General features: G+C 50.5%; 2 protein-coding genes across 7 annotated transcripts in view; one reads left to right on the top strand and one right to left on the bottom strand.

Moving 5' to 3' along the window:
* The window catches only part of LOC139230045 (kinesin-like protein KIF18B), a 92,637-nt gene extending 86,589 nt beyond the window's left edge, over positions 1–6,048 (bottom strand). Inside the window, exons 1-2 of the mRNA XM_070861810.1 lie at positions 5,917–6,048; positions 1,927–2,295 (exon numbers count right to left, since the gene is read on the bottom strand). Coding sequence (XP_070717911.1) covers positions 1,927–2,245 — 319 coding nt within the window. The 5' untranslated portion in view covers positions 2,246–2,295; positions 5,917–6,048. The remainder of the gene's footprint in view (positions 1–1,926; positions 2,296–5,916) is intronic.
* Positions 6,049–6,240: 192 nt separating this feature from the next.
* Positions 6,241–9,668, top strand: part of LOC139230043 (synaptotagmin-1-like) — a 383,490-nt gene continuing 380,062 nt past the window's right edge. For 5 of the 6 annotated variants that reach the window (XM_070861805.1, XM_070861808.1, XM_070861802.1 and 2 more), the window contains exon 1: positions 6,242–6,328. The gene's annotated coding sequence lies outside the window, so the exon portion shown is untranslated. Of the gene's footprint in view, positions 6,350–9,668 lie in introns of all 6 variants that reach the window. The other variant, XM_070861801.1, reaches the window with a different exon arrangement.

Here is a 9,668-nt window from a genome sequence, read left to right as displayed (position 1 = left end):
GGGGGAGGAAGGAGACGGGGTGGGGGGGAGGAAGGAGACGGGGTGGGGGGGAGGAAGGAGACGGGGTGGGGGGGGAGGAAGGAGACGGGGTGGGGGGGGGAGGAAGGAGACGGGGTGGGGGGGAGGAAGGAGACGGGGTGGGGGGGAGGAAGGAGAGGGGTGGGGGGGAGGAAGGAGACGGGGTGGGGGGGAGGAAGGAGACGGGGTGGGGGGGAGGAAGGAGACGGGGTGGGGGGGAGGAAGGAGACGGGGTGGGGGGGAGGAAGGAGACGGGGTGGGGGGGAGGAAGGAGACGGGGTGGGGGGGAGGAAGGAGACGGGGTGGGGGGGAGGAAGGAGACGGGGTGGGGGGGAGGAAGGAGACGGGGTGGGGGGGAGGAAGGAGACGGGGTGGGGGGGAGGAAGGAGACGGGGTGGGGGGAGGAAGGAGACGGGGGAGGAAGGATACGGGGGGGGAGGAAGGAGACGGGGTGGGGGGGAGGAAGGAGACGGGGTGGGGGGGAGGAAGGAGACGGGGTGGGGGGGAGGAAGGAGACGGGGTGGGGGGGAGGAAGGAGACGGGGTGGGGGGGAGGAAGGAGACGGGGTGGGGGGGAGGAAGGAGACGGGGTGGGGGGGAGGAAGGAGACGGGGTGGGGGGGAGGAAGGAGACGGGGTGGGGGGGAGGAAGGAGACGGGGTGGGGGGGAGGAAGGAGACGGGGTGGGGGGGAGGAAGGAGACGGGGTGGGGGGGAGGAAGGAGACGGGGTGGGGGGGAGGAAGGAGACGGGGTGGGGGGAGGAAGGAGACGGGGTGGGGGGAGGAAGGAGACGGGGTGGGGGGAGGAAGGAGACGGGGTGGGCTGAACGGGCCGGGCCCGAAACTTCGGGCAGGGCCCAAGACTTCGGGCAGGGCCCGTCCCCAGCACCAGATTTACAGGTAGGTGGCGTTGGGTCGAGTCGGGGGGAGCGCGGGTTGGGGGGTGGCGGGAGGGAGGTCGGTTCGGTTCGGGTCGGGGGGAGGGAGGGAGAGGGAGGTCAGGTCAGGTCCGGTCGAGGGGTGGGAAAAGAGAGCGGGAGTCAGGTCGGTGTCGAGTCCGAGCGGGGGAAGCGGGAGTCGGGTCGGTGTCGGGGGTCGTGTCCGGTCCAGGGGCGGGGGGGGGATCCGGGAGTCGGGTCGGTGTCGGGTCCGGTCCGGGGGCGGGAAGCGGGAGTCGAGTCAGGTTGGGTCGGGAGGAAGCAGGAGCTGGCCGTGGGAGGAGCCTTATTCACGCAGCCCCAGTGAGGCCATTCGGCCAGGGCTAGGGACTGCGTGCTTCGGCCCCTCCCACACAGTTTTGGGCGCCTGGAGCTACTGCTAGCGCCAGTAGCGCATGTGCAGACATTCCGGCACTGTTTTCAGCGCAGGGGCCTGGCTCCGCCCCCTACAGCTCGTGCTGCGCTGCGCCGAGCTGCAAACGACCTGCAGGGAGCTGGAGAATCTAGAAGTTTTTTTTAGGCGCACTTTGTGGCGCGAAAAACGGGCGTCCAGGTCGGGACTGCGCCGTTCTAGGCGCGGCTCGAAACTTGGGCCTTTTATCTCTTACAACATGGTTACAATGTCCACCTGCCTCAGAATCTAAAATATGCAGGCCTGAACAATCTAGTCATTGGTTCCCCTCCCTCGCACCAAGACTATGGTAAAAGCAATACATGAAGACAATTGTTTGCAGCGCAGCAAGATGGATACATATAGTCTTTGAACAAACACTGTTGCAAATTGCTGACATCAAAAAAGGTGCCTCCAGCACTGTACACGTGGCTATCAGCCCAGTAATTGAAAGGAATTACGGAAGGCTAGCTCAAGGGAACTGTATGGTTCCACTTCATGTACAAATGTATATTTAACATCTGCGCTTAAGTTACAATGACTCCACGTTTTCAAACTATATCAGTAGCTTTAACTCCTACCTGAGCAATTGTATCCATTCAAAACACCTTCCAAAATATGTTTCGTTGTGAACTCAAACACCTCTTGCTGTGTAGAGGTTTCGTTAAAAACTCTGTCAAACACGAACTTCAGGTCCTTCCTTTTCCGACGTGGCATTTCTCGGTGTCTGAATTTGGCTTCAGAAAACACATCATCGTTGAAGTCTTCATTTGGGTCAAAGACCAGAACATTTTCATCTACTACCTGCGCAACTACATGGTCATTGCTGTCCTGCTCTCGTTGATTCTGGGGCCTTATCCGGACAACTACGGCAACATTCCCTTCTTCCTCCAGTGCCATGATTCACGTTCATGAATTATAAAGATCACCGACCCTGCTTCCTCATGTACCTGTAACCAAAGAAAATGAAGTCAAATAAGTTTTTTTTTAAAAAAAAGGAGTATTTAGAAGGTGAGCATATATAGTTACAAATCAGCTATATTATAGCATAATCAAATAAAAGGTTGTGCCCAGATCCAAATCTCACCAAGTCAGCAGGTTCAGGGTGGAAAGAGAAAAGACAATAAATGGGGATCTAGGTGCTGTGGGAAAATGGGTGGGTCACTTGATGCCCTTCTTAAGCAGGAAAGTACACAGGATATGGTTTGATCGAAATAACACAAAAAATGGTTAAAAAATGAAGTCTGCAGTCAATTTCCCAGTGGAAAATTTGCAATTATAACTTAAGCACTCTGCATATTTCAAAGCTTCAATGCAAGTCGGCATTATTATCATCATCATCATCATAGGCAGTCCCTCGAAACAAGGATGACTTGCTTCCACGTCAATAAGTTCGGTGTTTCAATGAAGGACCTAATATTCCAGGTCCCGAACTAAATCTTGAAGGGTGGAAGATGCCTGTGCGTGGATTTTTTTAAATTTATGGTGGCCGTTGCACACCAGTCACCACACGGGTTTGACAGAGCTCGGTCTTGGTCCAGTGGCAAGGATTAACCAAGACGACTGGAGACCAGCTCTGCTGCACGGACCTAGTGTGCACACATATCGCAATGTGGGCTGGCCCGTGCTGCCCCTGGGCCCTCGCCTCTTCTGGGCCCCGAACTCACGCCTCTCCTGGGCCCCAGGATCAGAAACAGATGCCATTCAAGTTCCCAAAGCAGATTTTTTTTTTTAAATCAAAGTAAATAATTCCCACATAATTATATTCTTTAACTAATGCACCCCAGAAAATACTTTAATATGGCACTGAGATACCACTTATTCTTTGTTATCCTCAGGAGAGTAACAGAAACAAGCAAACAGACCTGTCACTCTGACCATCCGGTTAATAATTCAATAATACAGTAAAAGCTTCCTTGCTCATTGTCTTCTCCATCATTTAAAACTGGCTAATTTCACTCCAAAAGGAGACTGCTTTAAATTTTGCTTTGTTACTCATTTACTTATGCTCCCAAGAAAGATGGCAGAGTTCCTATGGGGCAATTTGTATTTAGACAGCAAAAGCAAATGGATTTATTTACAATCTTTCCACAAGGACATTATCTTCATTATATACTCGCACTCCACAAGAACAGCAATTCTTTTTATATGGTTCCAGACTCTCAGGCTATGCTAATCATACATACCAACAGGCCATCCTCATTATGCACTCACACTCCACAATGGCTGGCCATTCTCATTAAACAGTTATAAAATGAAAATTCTGGAAATACTCAGGAGGTCAGGCAGCACCATTCCTGGTGAAAGATCATCGACCTGAAACGTTAACTCTATTTCACTCTCCACAGATGCTGCCTGATCTGCTGAGTATTTCCAGCATTTTCTGTTTTTATTTCAGATTTCCAGTATCCAGTGTCTTGCTTTTGTTCTCATTAACCAATTGCAGACTTGCAGCCTGTCTTCATTATACACACGTTCACCAGGCAAGTCTGCATTGACAACACATACATACTCGAGACAGATTGCCCTGAGTACTTCCTATTGTATATCACTTCATCCACAAGAACACTTCCACATGGGATGTCTATGAGGGAATGCAAGGTTTACCTCAAAGGTATTATGCCATACACATTAAGCTTAAATATTGCAGCTTTTAATTAATTTAACCTGCTATCCAACATTTAGGAAAGGCTGGCTTTTACGGTACTTTGAATGCCATTCTCAATCTTGCCCTTATAAGAACATAAGAAATAGGAGCAGGAGGTGGTCAAATGGCTCCTCGAGCCTGCTCCATCATTCAATAAGATCATGGCTGATGCCAGTTCATTGGATATATTCAAGAGGGAGTTAGATATGGCCCTTACAGCTAAGGGGATCAAGGGGTATGGAGAGAAAGCAGGAAAATGGTATGATCAGCCATGATCTTATTGCATGGCGGTGCAGGCTCTAAGGGCCGAATGGCCTACTCCTGCACCTATTTTCCATGTTTCAAATTAGAGATTTACAACCATAATCAAGAATAATGTTATTTACATGATAAGTATTATACCAATGCAATAATTTGTTCACTTTATTTTCAATAACATTGCACAATTAATAAATATCAGAAACCAAAATTAAAAATCAAATCTATGCAAGACTCCTGATTATCAGGTTTTATACCCAAAATATTAATTTATTTTGCCAAGGTGCTGATGGACACATGTGGATAGACTAGAGAAGCTCGTTAGAGCAGAGAAGACAAAGAGGAGATTTGATAGAGATGTTCAAAATCATGAATGATTTAGATAGAGTAAATAAAGAGAAACTGTTTCGAGTGGCTGAAGGGTCGATTCCAGAGGGTGCAGATTTAAAGCGATTGGCAAAAGAAATATGAAATAAAACCATTTTTAATGCAAGGAGTGGTTAGGGCTTGGAATGCACTGTTGGATAGGGTAGTGGATAAAGATTCAGTAATAGCCTTCAAAACAGAATTTTATAAATATCTGATTGCAGGGATATTGGGAACGAGCAGAGGAGTGGGACTAACTGAGCTGGCTCTTTGATGGGTCGAATGGCCTCCTTCTGTGTCGTACTATTCCGTGACCTGGTGTGCATTTTGTTTTTGTTTGAATGGATGAGGCTTCACCCTGTCCAGGTTTACAAGTAATCAGTTACTCGGCAACCAACAGTTGGGGGACCAAGTTTGCCCTCCTCCCACTATCTGTACAGGACTAGGTTGCATTGCTCATAACATCAGCAGTGCCAAGATTAGGAGCTCAGCAATAAAAAAAAAGACTTGGATTTCTATAGCGCCTTTCACAACCAGCGGATGTCACAAAGCGCTTTACAGCCAACAAAATACTTTTGAAGTGTGGTCACTGTTGTAATGTGGGAAACGCAGCAGCCAATTTGCACACAGCAATGTGATAATGACCCGATCATCTGTTTTAGTGATGTTGATTGAGAGATAAATATTGGCCCCAGGACACCGGAGAGAAATCCCCTGCTCTTCTTCGAAATAGCACTGCCGGATATTTTAGATCCAACTGAGGGCGGACGGGGCCTCAGCTTAAACGTCTCAGCCGAAAGATGCCACCTCCGACAGTGCGGCGCTCCCTCAGCCCCTCCGACAGTGCGGCGCTCCCTCAGCCCCACCCCTCTGACAGTGCGGCGCTCCCTCAGCACCGCCCCTCCGACAGTCCCTCAGCACTGCACTGGGAGTGTCTGCCTAGATTTATGTGCTCAAGGCTTTGGCATGGGGACTTGAACCCACAACCTTCTGACTCAGAGGCGAGGAGTGCTGCCCACTGTGGCACGGCTGACAATAAAACAGTCCCCAGTCATCTGTTCAAAGGCTGATGGAAATAACTTCAACCGATTCCCACCAGATGGATGGGGTAAAAAGAGAGAAAGAGGCGAGGAGGAAAATGAAACGCGGCCTCTCGCCGATAATCAGCAAGAAGCAGAGACCTGGCCAAGGCCTAGCGCCCTCCTCAAGGCCTGACTGGACATATTTGAACTCGAACCGCCTCAGCAAAAAAAAACATCGATGCCCTCCGGCGGCAGGCAAACCCGGTCCGGGTACCTACCGAATACTGCACGGCCACGCCTGACGAGAGAAAAGAAGGCACCGCTCAATTGTCTAATTCCGGCCGCCGTTTTATTATTTTTTCTTTTGACGGCCCGCCGGATGGACGGTTTTAAATTCGGCGCGCTCAAACCGCGCATGCGCTGCTCGGCGCTCCTGGGAGGAGCGAGCTGAGCGCATGCGCTGCTCGGCACTTCACCCCCCCGCGAGGAGCGACAGGCGCGCACGCGCCGACCCAGGCCTGGAAGCTTCGAGCAGCGCGCGTGCGTGCGGTTAACGGCCGCCGTCCGCTTCAACAACTGCGCACGCGCGTTGCTCCAGCGAGAGGCGTCCTGGCACGAATTCGAAAAGCACAATATTGCGCGTGGTGGAATCTGAAATAAAAACAGAAAAATGATGGAAACACGCAGCAGGTCAGGCAGCATCTGAGGGGGGTGAGAAGCATTGTTCAACGTTTCAGGTCGATGACCCTTTCCCCAGAGCTGGGAAAATGTTGGAGATGTAACAGGCTAACTCGCACCAAGTCCCGCTCACCCATCACCCCCTGTGCTCGCTGCCCCGTGTCCTAACTCGCACCGAGTCCCGCTCACCCATCACCCCCTGTGCTCGCTGCCCCGTGTCCTAACTCGCACCGAGTCCCGCTCACCCATCACCCCCTGTGCTCGCTGCCCCATGTCCTAACTCGCACCGAGTCCCGCTCACCCATCACCCCCTGTGCTCGCTGCCCCGTGTCCTAACTCGCACCGAGTCCCGCTCACCCATCACCCCTTGTGCTCACTGCCCCATGTCCTAACTCGCACCCAGTCCCGCTCACCCATCACCCCCTGTGCTCACTGCCCCGTGTCCTAACTTGCACCCAGTCCCGCTCACCCATCACCCCCTGTGCTCGCTGCCCCATGTCCTAACTCGCACCGAGTCCCGCTCACCCATCACCCCTTGTGCTCACTGCCCCATGTCCTAACTCGCACCCAGTCCCGCTCACCCATCACCCCCTGTGCTCACTGCCCCGTGTCCTAACTTGCACCCAGTCCCGCTCACCCATCACCCCCTGTGCTCGCTGCCCCGTGTCCTAACGGGGAACAAAGAAATGGCGGACCAATTGAACAAGTACTTTGGTTCGGTATTCACTGGGGAGGACACAAACAACCTTCCGGATATAAAAGGGGTCGGAGGGTCTAGTAAGGAGGAGGAACTGAGGGAAATCCTTATTAGTCGGGAAATTGTGTTGGGGAAATTGATGGGATTGAAGGCCGATAAATCCCCAGGGCCTGATGGACTGCATCCCAGAGTACTTAAGGAGGTGGCCTTGGAAATAGCGGATGCATTGACAGTCATTTTCCAACATTCCATTGACTCTGGATCAGTTCCTATGGAGTGGAGGGTAGCCAATGTAACCCCACTTTTTAAAAAAGGAGGGAGAGAGAAAACAGGGAATTACAGACCGGTCAGCCTGACATCGGTAGTGGGTAAAATGATGGAATCAATTATTAAGGATGTCATAGCAGTGCATTTGGAAAGAGGTAATATGATAGGTCCAAGTCAGCATGGATTTGTGAAAGGGAAATCATGCTTGACAAATCTTCTGGAATTTTTTGAGGATGTTTCCAGTAGAGTGGACAAGGGAGAACCAGTTGATGTGGTATATTTGGACTTTCAGAAGGCTTTCGACAAGGTCCCACACAAGAGATTAATGTGCAAAGTTAAAGCACATGGGATTGGGATAGTGTGCTGACATGGATTGAGAACTGGTTGTCAGTCAGGAAGCAAAGAGTAGGAGTAAATGGGGACTTTTCAGAATGGCAGGCAGTGACTAGTGGGGTACCGCAAGGTTCTGTGCTGGGGCCCCAGCTGTTTACACTGTACATTAATGATTTAGACATGGGATTAAATGTAGTATCTCCAAATTTGCGGATGACACTAAGTTGGGTGGCAGTGTGAGCTGCAAGGAGGATTCTATGAGGCTGCAGAGCGACTTGGATAGGTTAGGTGAGTGGGCAAATGCATGGCAGATGAAGTATAATGTGGATAAATGTGAGGTTATCCACTTTGGTGGTAAAAACAGAGAGACAGACTATTATCTGAATGGTGACACATTAGGAAAAGGGGAGGTGCAAAGAGACCTGGGTGTCATGGTACATCAGTAATTGAAGGTTGGCATGCAGGTACAGCAGGCAGTTAAGAAAGCAAATGGCATGTTGGCCTTCATAGCGAGGGGATTTGAGTACAAGGGCAGGGAGGTGTTGCTACAATTGTACAGGGCCTTGGTGAGGCCACACCTGGAGTATTGTGTACAGTTTTGGTCTCCTAACCTGAGGAAGGACATTCTTGCTATTGAGGGAGTACAGCGAAGGTTCACCAGACTGATTCCCGGGATGGCGGGACTGACCTATCAAGAAAGACTGGATCAACTGGGCTTGTATTCACTGGAGTTCAGAAGAATGAGAGGGGACCTCATAGAAACGTTTAAAATTCTGACGGGGTTAGACAGGTTAGATGCAGGAAGAATGTTCCCAATGTTGGGGAAGTCCAGAACCAGGGGTCACAGTCTAAGGATAAGGGGGAAGCCATTTAGGACCGAGATGAGGAGGAATTTCTTCACCCAGAGAGTGGTGAACCTGTGGAATTCTCTACCACAGAAAGTTGTTGAGGCCAATTCACTAAATATATTCAAAAAGGAGTTAGATGAAGTCCTTACTACTAGGGGAATCAAGGGGTATGGTGAGAAAGCAGGAATGGGGTACTGAAGTTGCATGTTCAGCCATGAACTCATTGAATGGCGGTGCAGGCTCGAAGGGCCGAATGGCCTACTCCTGCACCTATTTTCTATGTTTCTATGTCCTAACTCGCACCAAGTCCCACTCACCCATCACCCCCTGTGCTCACTGACCTACATTGGCTCCCAGTAAAACAACGCCTCGATTTCAAAATTCTCATCCTTGTTTTCAAATCCCTCCATGGCCCTCGCCCCCTCCCTATCTCTGTAATCTCCTCCAGCCCCACAATATTCTGCCCTCTTGAGCATCCCTGATTATAATCGCTCAACCATTGGTGGCCGTGCATTCTGTTGCCTGGGCCCCAAGCTCTGGAACTCCCTCCCTAAACCTCTCTGCCTCTCTTTCCTCCTTCAAGACGCTCCTTAAAATATACTTCTTTGACCAAGCTTTTGGTCACCTGTGCTAATTTCTACTGATTGCAGCTCGGTGTAAAATTTTTTCAATCTCATTATACTCCTGTGAAGCGCCTTGGGATGTCTCACTATGTTAAAGGCGCTATATAAATACACGTTTTTAAGCAAATGTAGGGGCAGGGAAAGGGTTGAGGGGAGGAAAGAACAAAAGGGAAGGTCTGTGATAGGATGGAATGCAGAAGAGATTAAGGGCTAAAAATCGGGTTGCTTAGCGCCACCCGCTAATGCCCGTGACCTTCAGTGGAGGTTTAGCGGTGGCGCTAACCGGTAGCGCTGCAAACTCTAGCGCCCCCCACTTGGTGAGGTCAGTGAGTGTGCAGTGCCCCTTTAATCCTGACAGGCAAAGCAGGCGTCCTGAAGAAGCTCCCGGGCCGATACTTCAACGGATATGCAGGTGTGTGTTTAGAATGGTTGTCATTTATATTTATTTACCTCTTAGCTGTCCAAGACTGTTGCTAATGTAAATATTCCTCCCATCAATTTTTTTTCAGTTTTCAGGTGGTCCACCTGACTTCCCCTTTAGGCGCTAGGATGCTGGTTTCCTAGCATCACAACTTCATCAGTCC

The sequence above is a fragment of the Pristiophorus japonicus genome, chromosome 19, assembly GCF_044704955.1.
Source record: "Pristiophorus japonicus isolate sPriJap1 chromosome 19, sPriJap1.hap1, whole genome shotgun sequence".
NCBI classification, from domain to species: domain Eukaryota; kingdom Metazoa; phylum Chordata; class Chondrichthyes; family Pristiophoridae; genus Pristiophorus; species Pristiophorus japonicus.
This window is presented reverse-complemented; position numbering and strand designations above follow the sequence as displayed.